This window comes from Fopius arisanus, unplaced genomic scaffold (assembly GCF_000806365.1).
Source record: "Fopius arisanus strain USDA-PBARC FA_bdor unplaced genomic scaffold, ASM80636v1 scaffold00046, whole genome shotgun sequence".
Lineage (NCBI taxonomy): Eukaryota > Metazoa > Arthropoda > Insecta > Hymenoptera > Braconidae > Fopius > Fopius arisanus.
Genome location: NW_011887785.1, coordinates 180580 through 196008, shown reverse-complemented (window position 1 = coordinate 196008; position 15429 = coordinate 180580). Strand labels below are relative to the sequence as shown.

General features: G+C 34.2%; 5 protein-coding genes across 5 annotated transcripts; 3 read left to right on the top strand and 2 right to left on the bottom strand.

Annotated features, from left to right (window-relative positions):
• Positions 1–100: 100 nt before the first annotated feature.
• Positions 101–4075, top strand: kri (krishah). The gene is made up of 7 exons (XM_011306104.1): positions 101–514; positions 596–638; positions 705–854; positions 1087–1231; positions 1291–1421; positions 1699–1762; positions 3767–4075. Exons 1-7 carry the CDS (start codon positions 378–380, stop codon positions 3793–3795), a joined length of 699 nt encoding a protein of 232 aa, XP_011304406.1. The 5' UTR covers positions 101–377; the 3' UTR covers positions 3796–4075.
• Positions 3999–8576, bottom strand: LOC105267326 (SH3 domain-binding glutamic acid-rich protein homolog). The gene is made up of 5 exons (XM_011306105.1): positions 8089–8576; positions 6490–6672; positions 5764–5919; positions 5583–5623; positions 3999–5391 (listed from the first exon to the last, which is right to left on the bottom strand). Exons 1-5 carry the CDS (start codon positions 8131–8133, stop codon positions 5229–5231), a joined length of 588 nt encoding a protein of 195 aa, XP_011304407.1. The 5' UTR covers positions 8134–8576; the 3' UTR covers positions 3999–5228.
• A 453-nt stretch (positions 8577–9029) lies between these two features.
• Positions 9030–11436, top strand: LOC105267322 (uncharacterized). The gene is made up of 3 exons (XM_011306102.1): positions 9030–10280; positions 10725–10902; positions 11201–11436. The coding sequence occupies exons 1-3, from the start codon at positions 9321–9323 to the stop codon at positions 11371–11373; spliced, it is 1311 nt and encodes a 436-aa protein (XP_011304404.1). The 5' UTR covers positions 9030–9320; the 3' UTR covers positions 11374–11436.
• On the bottom strand, positions 11421–13279 carry JMJD4 (jumonji domain containing 4). The gene is made up of 3 exons (XM_011306103.1): positions 12978–13279; positions 12080–12630; positions 11421–11891 (listed from the first exon to the last, which is right to left on the bottom strand). Exons 1-3 carry the CDS (start codon positions 13216–13218, stop codon positions 11451–11453), a joined length of 1233 nt encoding a protein of 410 aa, XP_011304405.1. The 5' UTR covers positions 13219–13279; the 3' UTR covers positions 11421–11450.
• A 52-nt stretch (positions 13280–13331) lies between these two features.
• On the top strand, positions 13332–15303 carry LOC105267321 (pre-mRNA-splicing factor CWC25 homolog). Its single transcript, XM_011306101.1, has 5 exons — positions 13332–13463; positions 13888–14227; positions 14451–14614; positions 14702–14979; positions 15083–15303. The coding sequence occupies exons 1-5, from the start codon at positions 13446–13448 to the stop codon at positions 15195–15197; spliced, it is 915 nt and encodes a 304-aa protein (XP_011304403.1). The 5' UTR covers positions 13332–13445; the 3' UTR covers positions 15198–15303.
• The last annotated feature ends 126 nt before the right edge of the window (positions 15304–15429 follow it).

Below are 15429 nucleotides of genomic sequence, written 5' to 3'. Positions count from 1 at the left end.
AAGATCGATTTTCTCGAATCGAATTGAATTGATTAATTTCGAGATAAATGCCCCAAAAATTTATCATTAAAAAAAAGATGGATTTTCTCGAATCGAATTAAATTGATTAATCTCGAGATAAATGCCCCAAAAATTTATGAAAGAAGAAATTTAGAAAAAATTGTAAAGCGATTCGACTGAATAATCGAACCGGGAAATCGATAGAAAAAAATCGAGTATCGAATGCAAAAAAAATCGATTATTGAGGTATCGATTGTGAATCGAAAAACTAGGATAGCCTCCAAGAGGTTTCAGTCCATCCTATTTGATCGTCGGCGTCCACCGATGGTTCAGACCGGACGTAATCGTCTACCTGGATTATCAAAATTTTCAAAAAAATGGGGACTACAGACACCGCTATTGTTAAAAAACCCTCCACCGAGGGCAACGAATTAATCGACGAGTACGGAATGAATTTAAAAATTCTCCCAACGAATGCTCAGGTGAAAGAGCTGCAGACGATTCTCAGAGACAAGTGAGTGCTTTCTATTATTTTATGATGAAATCGTTTGACACGTGGAATAATTCACAATATTTAGGGAATTTTTCGTTTCAGAAACACCACCAGGAGTGATTTTAAATTCTATGCCGATCGTTTGGTACGTTTTTTTGGCTTTTTTTAATCGTTTCGCGAATTGCGAAACTCATGGTTTTACGACTTTTAGATAAGACTCGTTATCGAGGAGAGTCTCAATCAGTTGCCATTCACTAAGTTCGTCGTAACGACTCCAACTGGTGCCAAATATAAGGGGCTGAAGTATCAGAAGGGAAACTGTGGAGTGTCGATTGTCAGAAGTGGAGAAGCTATGGAACAGGTATTTTGAAAAAAAAGAATTACACCTCCAAAACGGGGGGAGATAGAGGAATTTTCGTGAGGAAGTATTTGTAGACCTCAATTCCCCCAGCAAAAATTGTTCTATGAATTTTCACGTGGCTCCTTTAAATTGGGAGATAATCGCCATTTACCCGTGTATATACTAAGCCCAGTGCATTTTTCCATTATTTTTCAATCGATGACACTTGGTATTGATCTATTTATGTTTGCAGGGGCTGAGGGACTGCTGTCGTAGCATACGAATCGGGAAAATCCTAGTCGAGAGTGACGCAGACACTCACGAAGCCAAAGTCGTTTATGCTAAATTTCCAGACGACATTGCTGACAGGAAAGTTTTACTAATGTATCCAATAATGAGTAAGTAATTGAAGGAGAAGTCAATGTTCAAAATATTAGACTAAAAATTGATATTTCAGGTACTGGAAATACTGTGATAAAGGCCATAGCTGTTTTAAAAGAGCATAATGTGTCAGAGGAAAATATCATCCTTTCGAATTTATTTTGTACGCCACCTGCTGCCAAAACTCTAGTCACTGCCTTTCCCAAGGTAATTACTAATTATCATAATATATAATAACTGAATATAATATTAAATTATTATAATACTCAATAATTCACTTTGAAAATTGAGTTTAGAGGATAACTTCAGAGGACTTTTTTCAAGAGAATTGAATTCTCTACAAATCAAAACGTGTGACAATTTTCGATAAAGCTAGTCATTACCGAGATAATTGAGCAATTCATTCAATATGGGATTGAATGAATTTTCTCTCGAATATTTATTAGTAATAAATACTAATTTGGATTAATTACTCAAATTTTAGATGAAGTTCTTAACATCGGAGATCCATAACGTAGCTCCAAACCACTTTGGACAGAAATATTTTGGTACGGACTGAATTACCTTAGTAATAATAATTATTTGATAAACAAATGATTGAGTAAATGATCTTACGAAAACTACAACCTAATGAAGGTTACATTCAACACAGCCCAGTTCGTCTTGAAATAATCATCTCATTTATCGCATTGCCTGTGAAATAATCAATAGAAAATGATCACAATTGAAAAAAATTAACGAAAATTTGAAAATTTCTACATAATTTAATGGAATTGGTATTTTTGAGAAAGCACTTTTTATTGAATTTATTCACAGATGATCTTGTAGATAATGCATTGAGTACTTTTTGTATGGAATATTTTTGATTTTGTTCTCTATTGAGACGACATGAATCAAGTGAGAGCACACGATCTATTTTTATCAGTGCAATGATTCCGATGTTTTCTGAATCATTCAAGTATTTATGGAAAAAAGAGAGAGTTCTGAGTATTATTTTCCTTATAATATCATTTATAATATTATTCATAATATTATTTACCTCCAACATCATCACATGAGAAAATAGAATTTTTATTGGATTTTAATCAGGATTTTATTAACGCTAAAAAATTATTAATCGATCGTAAAATCAGTAGAATTTTTTAGAGAACGTGAGTTTTCTGTTAATTTATAACGAGTAATTGTAATAATTATTCAATAATAACGCACAGCTCTTCAAGCCTTCACTAGATTGTAATTTTCGAGTTGAATTATGTGTCAAGACTGTATCTACTTTGCTATTTGTTTTTCATTAACAATATGTGGATGTCGAGTTGAGGGGATTATTTAAACATTTTCTGTTCAACTGCGTTGCAATTGTACGATGATTATTCATTATTTTGAGATGATATAAATTTAATTGTGTGATTCACAACTGTATTTCATTACGAATCTCTAATAATCTCTGAGAATGTTGAATGAAAATTGTAGAGTACCTGAAATCGAGGTAACTATCATCAAATATCACTGCATAATTGTCGAATATTGAATTTCTAATGGTGCGGCATAATTATTTAATTGGCAATTAAACGAGAGCTGGATATAATAATTTAAATTGATAATTCATTTAGACTGAAAATTGAGGATTAATAATCCTGGAAAATTATTATTTTTAGTGGTCAATTCTTGTAGAACAATTTGTGATGGAATTATAAATTTTGATACAATTTTTTCGGGCATTTGTCAGGGACTTAATTTCATTTTATTCATTTGGAAATATTTAATATAAATATGTTCACTAGATTGTGTTTTGAAGAGAGAACATTGGAATGAATTAATGATTTTTTTACCCGCATGCAGTTGAAACTGTATTGATTAGATTAATTTCAATGAAGTTATAAATTAATGGAATAAAATGGAATATAATATTGTATACATGATTATTTTGTACCTGAGTACTTGATCATGTATTTGTTGATAGTTTTTGGTGGATTATGACTGTCCGAGGATGTGCTAATGAGAGATCTAAACAATGAGAATTGTGAATCTACTATGAAAAATTATAAAATAAACTATGGATTTGAAAATAACTGACTCCACTATTTATTTTTAATTTTTTTTGTCACTGGTATTGGATTATCTCAGCCACGGTGGGGGTTACAAGGAAAATTCATGGGACTTTTTTGTGGAGAATTTCCTCGGCTACAAAAAAGCTCCCGAACAGTTTTTTCCTAAAAACACTCGTTTTTTAAATAAATGCAAAATTAACTATCTGTGAATGAAACAAAAAAGTGAATTTACCGAACACCATGTTTCAGTTCTCTGTAAATATCTCTGGATCCAATAGAGATGCAAAAAAAATCGTTGAGCCTTTTTTCTAGAGCTAAATGAGATCTAGAAAAAAGGTCCCACAAAAATTTCGCCATCTCTGCTAAATACCGAGATATGCACAGAAAACCGAACACCATTTCCCCTCCAGAACTCATAAATTGCCAATAGAAAGTATAAAATTTTGTTTCTTCGCAATAAAAATTGATGTCCTCAATCTTAATTGATCTGATAATTGATTGCAGGCTGTTCAAATCGAGGAGAGAGGCCGTGAGAGGATAAATAATTAGAAAGGAGAGATTATTGAATAATTGAAGACAGTTGGTGAGATTGATAATATTCCTAGAAAATTTTTTACTCTTCGTAGATAATCATTCCGCAAAATCCTGGAAGACTGATCAATAACTGGAGTACTTGATAATTAATCAAATGAAATTCTCGTTCATGACGTAATATTTTTATTAGTAAATTCATGTATTTATATAACAGTTGTTTCTTTATTTTGTAAATATATTGCGCAATATATTTAAAATTTGCATAATGACTCAGAGCAACATTAAATACTAACAGCCATTAATGAAAATTGTACAACTGGAAGTAAGAACATCCAACTTCCCACCCCCTCCTACCAGGAAGAAAGCTAATTCGTATTAAAGCCCAATTAGTCGTTAAAATTCCTCGATTATTTATCATCTTTTTCATTCACAGGCATTTATGTCTCATCAGATTAATTATAAACATTTCCATTACCTTAAACCTTAATTGCAATATTTGTGGGGATGATAATGTGCAAATCCTATTCGGAATAACTAATGATAATCGATTCCAGAGGAAGATGCGAATTCATGGATAATATGAAAAATGTTCTTCACTTGCGATTATCTCGGGATTGAGAGGGTTTAGGAAAAAAATTCATAGGACTTCTCCTGTAGATCATTCAATTCTCTACAAATGAAGACGTACGATTTTTTTAGCTAAATCCACTCGTTACCACGATAATTGAACAATTGATTCGTGATGTAGTCGGACAGAAACTGATTTATTGGTTTATTACTGGAATAATCACTCCAATATTTTTTCAATCTTTTGAAACCAATTGACAACGAATAATTTTTGTGCACAGAGTTTTTTCACCACTGAGTATTTATGTATTTGTGGGTGTCCTATAAAAGCAATTCTCACTGAGAAAGTTTATGTTATTGAAAAAGAAAATATAGGAGAAGAACTAGGCCGCTTTCTTCCACACGTACATTCTGTTGATATCTGCTATTTATGATGAATTCTCATGAGCAATTATCATCGAAATGGAAGATTACCAAATTAAGAGGAAGAGATATTTCATTCTGTCAAACTCGATAAAAGAAAACAACTCCAGAAGAATCCTCACACCAAATACCGAAATATCTCGAAAACCACTAGCTCTACAAAAAAATTTCCAAGCAACAATTTCGTAGGTCTTGAAATTTTCTACAAAAAAGTCTCATGACATTTTTCTGCGAACTCATTCGGTCCGGAGATATTTCGAAAATAGTCTGGACGAAATTTCTGGGGGTATTTCTTTCGCTCAATTCCTTCACTAATTAATTACTCAGCAATTAATATCGTTATTCTTACATTTTCGTCCCGTCTATCTGGCAGTACTTGTCAACCCGACGTTAATGGAAATAATGAACAAAGTAGAAAATTAAATGAATGCACGTCTGCTATTTATTCTTCCTTCTCTTGGTCGTCAGATTTCTCCTCGTTTTTGTCGATACTGTCGTCCATTTCTCCATCTTCAGCTTGAGATTTCGTGGATAATTCATCGTCGACGGTTTTTGATTGATCCTCGGTATCCTCCATCGTCGAGTGCTGCCTCTCATTCATTTCACTAATTAAATAATCAATTAATTAAAAAATACGTGACAATTGAAAATTAAAAAATGGCAGTGAAACAAATTTTCTTTCTGATTCCAGAATTATTTCTGAAAAAATTCATTGAAAAAATGGAATCATAATTTTAGAAAAGTTATCAATTTTTCACTGATAAATTTATTTAAACATTATTTTTATTATCTTCACCTTTCGGAGTGGACGCCACTGACGTCTTTATCAGTTGATGCCTGAAAAAATAATAAAAATCATTAATTATTGTTAACGATTAATTAATTATGAAAAAAATAAAAATAACTGACGAAATATTGAAAGAAAAACGATAAATTGTAAATCGATGGATTAAACGAATTGATTACAATCGATTTACCTCTCGACTCGATGTATTTCCATTTTGTCTGACATCTCTGTGGACCTCTGTGTCCTGATCAACAGTCCCTTCCACTGAGCTGTCCCCTAGTGAAATGACCTTGAGAAATTTCTCCAACTCGTCGATTTCATTCGCCAGATCGAAATCCTCGTAATCCTGCACCAGAGAAAACATTAACGGATAAATTTAATCAGTCAGATTGCGGACCGTCACTCGTGATAACGATTAGAAAGCCAGAGATAACTCGCCATTTCCGGTTTTACAACGCACATTAATTAATATTGTTTATGCAGAATTTTATAAAAATCCTGCCGCCGAAAACTACTCTCTCAATTTTTTTATGCGATTTAAAGAGAATAAATTTTGAAAAATGCACAAATAATTAACTGAATAAAAAATTACTAGATGTAATTAATTAATTGTCTCTTAATCACTCAGTTTATCCTACATCTCGATTAATTAATTTATAACGAAATTCTTACAATAAATGATCAAACCCTTTTTTTAATAAAAAATTATATTCTCATCTTGAATTATTCCTGAGAAATAATTAACAATTAAAATTCCCTGAAATTGTGGAATCGTTAATATTTCATTTTTTCATTTCAATTATTCAATTTCCTTTCAATTTTTATCATTAGAAATAAAATGGTGGATTTCAGATCTGATGAATTCAATTCCGCGAAACATGAAAATGGAAAGGAATAATTATTAGGGTGTAATTACTCCGCAATAGTCCTCATCATTGAAGATTTGGGGGGGTAATGGATGTTTATTATCCCTCGCATTACTCATGCTCTGCATGTACTCTTTATCGTCCTCTTTTCCTGGCTCTGTGATGTCAATTACTTCGTACTCGACATTTTTGCTATCAAGTATCATCATCACTCTCTGCTGACGCTTCTTCACCTGAAATCATCAACAATTATAAATAATAATTAAATATAAATAATGAGTCATTCCTGACTGACGCAATAAGGGAATTTCATTAAAAAATCTCATTACGTTTCTATTAACTATTCCATTGAATCAACTAATTATTATTATTATTAATTATTTCATTATTATCTGTTTGGTTTTTTTGAAAATTCGAGGCGAGAAAATTCTATTATTTTTTTTTATTGAGTATTGGTAGAGTTAGAAAAAAATTAAAAAAGGATTTAAAGGGATTCAATCGAATTTTTCAATGAATTCATTCGGTTTTTGCATTCAATTTTTTCATCCGTGCAATTGTCTGTAATGAGTCATTCGCGGAACCAACGCCTCAATATTAAATGAACGCAGATCGAGTTGATTAAAACAATTTGCCCTCCAACGAATTACAAAATCAAAAACTTTAATAAATGGCCTTGACGACTCGAAAAATTGCGTAATTATTGTTCTGTTAATTAACGGATAATTATAATAACTGCGGCAATTTCTTAAATGAATTTTTTGATATGAAGGATAGGTATGAGTTTTTTAGAAATAATAATTATTTGCAGAAAAATGGAGAGAGAAAGAAAAAAAATGGGACTTTTTTGAGTTAATAATGACAAATTGAAAACACCGCTGGATTTAACTGCCAATAACTCGGCATTGGCTGAGAAAATTTCGATGAGTCTAGGATCATTTTAAAGGTCTTTTTTTATTCATTCAAAATGACTTCTGGTTTTTCGAAATCGCGTCGTTCATTCCGGAGATATGGAGGATTGAATAAAACAAAGTGCCCTCCACCTCTTTCAACTGCCAACCAAATAATTTTGCAATTTTGTATATATCTCTAAAATGAAGAAGTTTACAAAAAAAAGTCAGAAACCCAAACTTTTCCAAAATCTGAACCCCTCCAAAAAAGGTCCCACGCCCTCTCCCCTAAACCCAATACCCCCCGAGATATGACCGAAACAATAAGTACCCTTCCCGTGCAATGATCCCCAGCCCCCCCAGAGTCCATAATAATAACTTCATGATCGATTAAATTATTCCACGAGATGATTCTAATAAACCCTGACATTACCTCCAACGACAGCTATGAATATCCCAGAGTTTCCAGCAATAAAAAAAAACCGATAAAACCGCATCATTACTGGAAAAAATCGTTCAAAAAATGGGAAATCACTTCCAAAATATTTATCGGACGTTAAAAACCCCAAAAAATCCCACTAAATACCTGATCCCCATCACCACGATCTCCAATAAACCCTGGTAACATGATCCCTCGAATAAAAACCCCCAAAAATAAATAAATAAATGAATAAATCGGTCCTAGGGAGTTGGCACAGTTCAAGGCCCCCAACAATCGCCAAAAATCTTTAAAAAAAAATTCTAAAAACCTTCAATACTCACTTCCTTATTCCCACTGATCCCAGATATATAAACCTTCACAACCATTTTGACCCCTCACCACCTGAATCCAGCTAGCACCACTTTTTATTCACCTCGATAATCAAAAATCACAAAAATTCTTTCTTTCTCTCAGCTAATCACCAAAATCCCAATGATTTCACGTACGAACTCCCTAAGACAACTGACTAGCTGATCAGGTATGATCCTCTTCGTATAGTCAGGTTATTGCATCTGATTTGAGCTGATTGTATCCACAAACAACGAAAAAGTGTCTGTGAGTCTGTGGTGGGGGTTACACACCACTCTCCGCCACTTCATTGGAAATATCTCGACAACCGCTTGATGCACGAAAATCTTCACTGGACGTTTTTTGTAGGGAAGATTTAGGCCCAGAAAAAAGGTCCAGTAAAGATTGCTCTGTCTCCTCCAGGTCTCGAGATATCCGGCGAAAACGAAACTCCTCTAGTCGTGATGTACGTCATCACTGGTGGAGGGGTTCATTGGTTTCATAAATGGTGAAAAAAAATGGTGAAATGGATGAGAAGCTGAAGTTCATTGGAAATGACACCTGAAGCATTCGTTTCTGTCAAATAAATTTGCACCTGTCAACTGATTCAAAACATTTTGTTAATTGCATGACAACTTTTTTATATTCTACCCAGAATTATTTACACGCGACAATTATCGTGGATATCTTAGTAATGAAGGGAGATAACGAAATTATTGTATGATTCTTTTTTTTAGGTAACAAAACGCTCTACAAAAAATGATTTTACGAAAATTTCGATATCTCATTTTGTTTGCGAGATTTCCACAGATTTCTGAGTCTACGTGAAATAATTTTGAATATAAAACTGAAATTTCAATTAAAAATTACCCGAAATCTCCAATTAAATCCTCAAAACTCTCTCCAAAAATGTCGAAAAAACTATAAACATCCCCCGAAGACCCCAGAGTATCCTCAACCCCAAAAACCTGTACCTGAAATATCGTAAATTCAAAATTTCGCAACGATTTCTCCCCGAAACGTGAGCAGTGGCTTGTAAACAGCCCTAACCCTGTCAAAAACAGAGCATCGGCACAAACTAAAAAATCAAATCCAGAACCTCAAAAGGGGTTTACCAAATTATTGATGACAGAACTCAGCGGATCATCAGGATCAGCCCACCACATGGAGTTGTGGATATACCACCCCGACCTCGAATCAGAAAAAAATTCACAAATCCGAAACAATGAAGGCCCTGAGTGATGTGAAAAGATCAAAAGACTTGAAGCGAAAGCGCGATGACAGTACCCAGGACGTAAGACTCGATAAACAAATAAAAGTTACAGATTTTGATACAAATTCTAGTATTAATTTAGACAATAATGTGGACGAGAGTGCGGGATTTTTCGACGAATACTGTCAGATCCTCCTGAAGGACAGCAATCAGAGCCAGGGTAACGTGATTGATGATGATTTACTGGGTGATAAAGGTAGAGAAATATTCTCGGGGATGAGTGATCAGATGAGGGCACCCCTAGCTGTCAGACTCAAAGGATGGGCTGTGAGAAATGGTGAGGCCCTGAAGAACGAGGTTATCGATGATTTGTTGACTATTTTAAGAGACGAGGGATACCTGGATCTCCCTGGAACAGCTGTTGCCCTCTTGGGTGGTGAGGGATCATCGAGCGCGCCAAAAGCTCAGGATGATCCGATCACTGAAGGTGAACTCGAGAGGGTTGATATCTGGATCAAGAAGGAAGAGTCCAGTGAGTCCATGTGGGCTAATGACGATAATAATAGCTCAGAACCCCTGTCTCATGATGAAATTGAGAGCAGTATCAGGAGTGATGTGATCTGTCCGGATTTTGCTGTCACTGATTTTATCAGTGATGATCCGAAGGGAAAGACTGGTGAGAAGAGTGAGGAGAATGGGGGAAAATTCTCATCTGCTTTTAAAGAGGAACTCCAGAAGATGGAGCAGAGGTGGGCTAGACAGCTTGAGAGCACCAAGAGAAGTCTTCTTTATGATATGGTCAGGAAGTATGAGGATCTCAAGAACAGGATTGGAGTGTCTACTAGACCTCTTGGTACTAGCTTCACTGATGATAAGGAAATTCTAGGGGTTAAACTGCCTTTTTTGAATGTCGATACCTTCAGGGAATTCGATGACAGCATTGGGGATAATCCGGAGAAGGAAATCGCGATGGTGAGAGAAATTATTGTGATTTTTATTATTAATAAATCCTGTTATTCATTGTTTTTCAATTATTAGAAAATCATTAATTAAATTTGAAATTGCTGTGATTATTGTTATTAATAAATCATGATATTAATTGTTTTTCAGTTATTAGAGAATCATTAATCGAATTTTACATCGAAATTATTTGGAAATTGTTTGATTTTTTATTATTAATAATGATTATTATCATTTTAATTATTTTAATTGCAATTTTTAATCATTTAGATATCAATCCACGAATTGAGAGTATTAGCATATCGGTAAAGAGTTGCAGAAGGTCTCTAGTAATTTTTAACCGATATAAAAAGAAATTGTTAATGGAGACTCATGCGTGAGATGTTTTGAGAGGTTTCTAAGGTAATTTTCAGGATAACCAGTAGAAAACTTAATGAATTCATTATTTATTTCCAGAAATCACTGATGACTACTCTCTGTTTTGGTGCTGCATCACTCAGTAACAGTATTGGCTGCATTTTATCAGCATTTTTGACGAAAGACGTGCAGATGCAGTACAGTGCGTGTGGAAAAAAAATTAGAGGAGTGAAAAAACGAAATTTCGGTGATACCAACACCTTCAGATATGCCAAAGGTAAAAAAAACATATCGACGGGTAATATTCAATGGGAAGTCAGGAGAAAAAAAAATTTCTGCGATTTATTTGATCCAGAAATTTGGATAAATTAATTCATTTGTTGTATCCCATTTTTTTATTAATGTGGAAATAATAAATTGGGCAGAAATTGAATTGAAAATCCAATGAATGGAATTAATTCAATGAAAGGATGGAATTTCTTGGGTTTATTGAATTAATCAATTGTTCTTAATTAATTAATTTTTCTTAAATTCAATAGAAATACCAGTTAAAATAAATTTTAAAAAATCTCCAGATGTTTTGAGAGAAAAACATGGCACGAGTGACGCAGAAATCGTCTCGAAAACCAGTCGATGGTTCACAGGAGCTGGTGATCGTGATGGTGGCAGAAAAGAAAGAAGAAAAGAAAATCCCAATCACTCTCACCTCAGTGACACGAAACCCGAAATTTCACAAACAATTTTGTAGAAAAAAAAAACGGAAAAAAAAAATGACAAAACAATAAAAAAAAGAAATTGGAGCTTGTACAGAATAAAATATTTTATTTAGATAATTTTCATACACTTGAGTGTTGCCTCAACGCGTTGAATCAACTGCTCGACTTTTCCATCGATTAAAACAATGTCACGGATATTTTTCTCCTTCGTGTCCTTCGTGAGGCTAATCAACACGGATTTCGCCCTGTGGATGTCGAAGATAGTGTGATTGATACCCAATTGCCACGTGTCAAAGCTGACGCATGATTTTCTCGTCTTCAGGGACTCCAGACGTCTCTCGATTATGAAACAGAGAAATTGGGAGAATTGCTGGTAATCCATACCGTGCGATGCCTTCAAAATTAATTGACACTGCGATGGCCAATTGTCCATGTTACTGCAGTCCTCGATCTCTTTCATTACTGCCAACAATGCCTTCTTCAATTCTCGCCAGATATTCCAGATGTTGCAGCCATTTATCCAGTTGTGATTTATTGATATCGTGTCTTCCTGATAAAAAATCAAATTATTTAGCAAATAATATTCATTAATTCTCCGACATGTTAAACTATTTCATTGAATTTATTTTTTATAATCTTGTATTTTTTTTATTGCAATAAATCATTAAATTAATAAAATGTTTTCAACTCTTGTAAATGTTTTTTTTTGTAACTTATAATAATTATTGGAGTATTTACTAGATTCCAAACTTGATGATGCCATCCGGAAGGTACGAAGACGATTTCTCCGGGTCCCTGGACTATTTCTAAAGACTTATTCAAAGGTTTTGGAGGTATGTTATTGTCTGGTGAATCGATGTCATAGGGTAGATGACCGCGTGCATCACAGAGATTGTCTTCCTCGCCTGGAGGAAATAGTAGCCAGCGTTTTTTTCCCACAATATTGGCAGACCAGCTGTACGATGCGAATACGTCGACATGAAGAGGTGTCCACGATCCTTTAGGCCCCATATAAACGAACATGTAGTCATCCTCGAGGTGAGGATGAGCGAGGTAGTATTCATTAAGCCAATCGGAGCCGAAGTACTTTGGTACTTTATAAATTCTAGCATTCGGGTGATCTCTCAGGCAGTGCCAGTCCTTCAAGTACAACAGAGGCATCTCGCAGGGATAATTATTGTTTCTATACTCTTGCCAATAATCTACGAACTTCTCTATCTTCATTGTCTCTTTTAATTGAGCGTTGTAATATTTTATGCCACAGTTAGCTACAGGTACTTTGGATTCTCCTGGAAATTCAAAATTATTAGATTCACTCTTTCGAAATATCTCAGAAACGGCGGGGTTTATCGAAAAACTTCAGAAGACTTTATTCCAGCCCTTGGAATTATCTACAAAAAGTTTCCCTACAGCATTCTTCTCACCCTTAGTATTTTCAAGATATTTCCAAAATAAACGCACCATTACTCTTACTCTTGAAAACCAAAATTACTCAATCTTCAATATCTCTATAACCAGTGAATCAATTTTAGTGAATTAAAGTTCATTTGGAAGACAAAAAAAAATCCTGTAAAATGAATGAAAGAACATCGAATTCCACTCAGTGGATCTCGAGATATTGATGAGTGATGTTTACCATATAATTGTTTTAGACATTTGAAATTAGGCGCTCCATCGATTCGCCACTGCTGCGCACAGGTCCACTCATTAGTAATTCCCGATTGAATAACACAAGGCAAATTTGGCAGGAGATGCTCAGAAAAAAAATCATTATACGTTAAGGAAGAGCTGACAGTTCGATTATTAAGTATTACACACTCATTGTCGCACTTGTCCCATTTTTTTGGGTTTTTATCATCGATCTCGATAACCTCCATCCTCTCAGCTGATCCCACATTTTTGGGGGAACTGGAGGGACCAGTCCCAAAGTCCCTAGATCCCCAATAGGGACCTTGAACTTACTATATTTATATGTTTATATTTTTACCACCTCTCCGAGTTTATTTTCGTCTGCCTCAGGTTTTATTTACTAACAAATACTCCATTATTTAAACTAGGAGAGGAAAAAAATTTTGATTAATCACTCGTCCAGAAAGGATTAAAAATGGGTGGGGGAGATTTGGTGAGTGGAAATGTTTATTAAAGTCTAAGATAATTGAGAATTTGTGTAAAATGGAGAAGCTAACCCCCAAAAATCAATTCTTGAAAAATAATTAATTAATAATTCGTGAAAATCTCTATATTTACTTGGAAAAATATTTTTTTACATTCAGTACCTTAGAAAATTATGGAAAACTATTGATTCCAGAGGAAAACTTTATAAAACTTTCTCTTTGAAAATTTCCTGAGTTCCAAAAAATTCCTCTGACTTTTTTACGTCAATTCAATATTTTAAAAGATAAATCTATATTCCGAACAATAATTCGATGAATTATGAATTGATTAATTATTAATCAATTATTATTACTATTATTTGATAGAGTTATCGTATTTTTGATAATTGCCAAAATAAATAACCCTAATTTATTAAAATAATTATTTTTCAGAACCTGAAGAAGTCCTGGCACCCCTCGACGATGAAGAACATGGAGAAGGTGTGGAAGGCAGAGCAACAGGACAGTCGAGAGAAAAAAAAAATAGCTGAATTGAAACGAGACATCGAGATGGAGAAGGACAGGGAGGACATGACGAGATATGCAATGCAGCAGGGGGTGATTGCAAAGAAAGAGGATAAAAAACTCGATTGGATGTACAAGGGACCCAATCAAGGGATCAATAGAGAAGATTATCTCACGGGAAAGGCAATAGATAAGACCTTTGAGCAGCAGGCACAGGCTGAGAGAGACGCAGAGAGAAATCGAATGCCTAGTAATCACGTAGAATACGGTGTGTTTAATTTATCAATTTGTATATTCAATTTATAAATTTTATTTATATTTCAGGAAAATATAAAATATCTCGTTAATTTGAAAGAATTCTTCACGTTTTAATTATATTTCTCCACTAGAATCATCTCCAGAGGATTATTTATTCAAATAATTAACACTCAATTAAAAATGGTAATTACAACTCGATTTTTAATTGGAACAGATAATTTTTTTGGTTTCAGAGTGCGTTCCACCGTCGTTGAGGTTTTTCTCAGGCAGTGAACAAGTGGATCTGCAGAAGAAACTGCAGGAAGACCCGTTGTATGCGATTAAAAAAAAGGAAATGGAGTCGAGGACGCAATTACTGAAAAATCCAGTGAAACTGAAGCAACTGAAGGAATTAGTTGTGAGTTGAAAGCTTCAGAACAGTTTCTGACCGATTTGTTTATAATTTCATTTGATAATTAATTTTTTTGTTATTAATTTCTTGCAGAGCAAGAGGAGAGGAAGTCCTGAGGCGTCATCTTCGTCGTCGAGGCATCACAAGTCGTCGAAACACCACAAAGAGTCTCACAGATCGAAGAAAGACGATGGGAAACATCAATCGAAGAAGAAAGTCAAACTTACTGACGAGGAGAAAGAGAAACGACTCAAGGAGATGCTGGCGAACGCCTCCTGGAGGGACAAGGAGAGAGCAAAAAATGTGAAGAAGTATCGAGAACAGGACAAAAAGGAGCAGAAGAGTAAATCGTACGACAAGGACTTCATCAGGTGATCGATAAAAACAAGAATAAAAAATCTATTCACCAAAATATTTGATGATTATTGAATTTTCAGTTTTTATTGGGTTTTAATTATTGTTTCTGCCTCTCAGGAAACACCTGGTGAAGGCGACCGAAGTCGAGACCGTCGCCTCTCGAATAAAATCCAATATAAATAATATCCAACGATCTGGACGCGCGATGGACACAAATTTCGCCAGGAGATAACCCCGAGCCAAAAATCATCGACTCAATTCACTCTAGAATTTTTTATTCCTTTCAACGAGTTTTTATATTATATTTCTTTACAATCATGACGTAATAAATTAATTATCGAGAGCATGAGTCATTTATTTTTTTTTATCGAATAATTTACAGAATTCCCAATATTTATTACAAGTATTACAAGTCAATTGCACTTATTATTATTTATCTAATATTTTCAATAAATAACGACCCC

Bases quoted from the DNA above. Each gene is read 5' to 3' on its own strand.
- kri (XM_011306104.1), top strand. From the start codon at position 378: ATGGGGACTACAGACACCGCTATTGTTAAAAAACCCTCCACCGAGGGC. The intron at 639-704 runs GTACGTTTTTTT...TACGACTTTTAG, and splicing joins AATTCTATGCCGATCGTTTG to ATAAGACTCGTTATCGAGGA. The intron at 1,763-3,766 runs GTACGGACTGAA...AATTGATTGCAG, and splicing joins CTTTGGACAGAAATATTTTG to GCTGTTCAAATCGAGGAGAG.
- LOC105267326 (XM_011306105.1), bottom strand. From the start codon at position 8,133: ATGGTTGTGAAGGTTTATATATCTGGGATCAGTGGGAATAAGGAA. The intron at 5,920-6,489 runs GTAATTACACCC...TCTCTGGTGCAG, and splicing joins ATGATGAGGACTATTGCGGA to GATTACGAGGATTTCGATCT. The intron at 5,392-5,582 runs GTGAAGATAATA...TTATTTAATTAG, and splicing joins AGTGGCGTCCACTCCGAAAG to TGAAATGAATGAGAGGCAGC.
- LOC105267322 (XM_011306102.1), top strand. From the start codon at position 9,321: ATGAAGGCCCTGAGTGATGTGAAAAGATCAAAAGACTTGAAGCGAAAG. The intron at 10,281-10,724 runs GTGAGAGAAATT...ATTTATTTCCAG, and splicing joins CGGAGAAGGAAATCGCGATG to AAATCACTGATGACTACTCT. The intron at 10,903-11,200 runs GTAAAAAAAACA...AAAAATCTCCAG, and splicing joins CACCTTCAGATATGCCAAAG to ATGTTTTGAGAGAAAAACAT.
- JMJD4 (XM_011306103.1), bottom strand. From the start codon at position 13,218: ATGGAGGTTATCGAGATCGATGATAAAAACCCAAAAAAATGGGACAAG. The intron at 12,631-12,977 runs GTAAACATCACT...TTGAATTTCCAG, and splicing joins ATGTCTAAAACAATTATATG to GAGAATCCAAAGTACCTGTA. The intron at 11,892-12,079 runs GTAAATACTCCA...ATTTTTTATCAG, and splicing joins ATCATCAAGTTTGGAATCTA to GAAGACACGATATCAATAAA.
- LOC105267321 (XM_011306101.1), top strand. The intron at 14,228-14,450 runs GTGTGTTTAATT...TTTTGGTTTCAG, and splicing joins TAGTAATCACGTAGAATACG to AGTGCGTTCCACCGTCGTTG. The intron at 14,615-14,701 runs GTGAGTTGAAAG...AATTTCTTGCAG, and splicing joins AGCAACTGAAGGAATTAGTT to AGCAAGAGGAGAGGAAGTCC.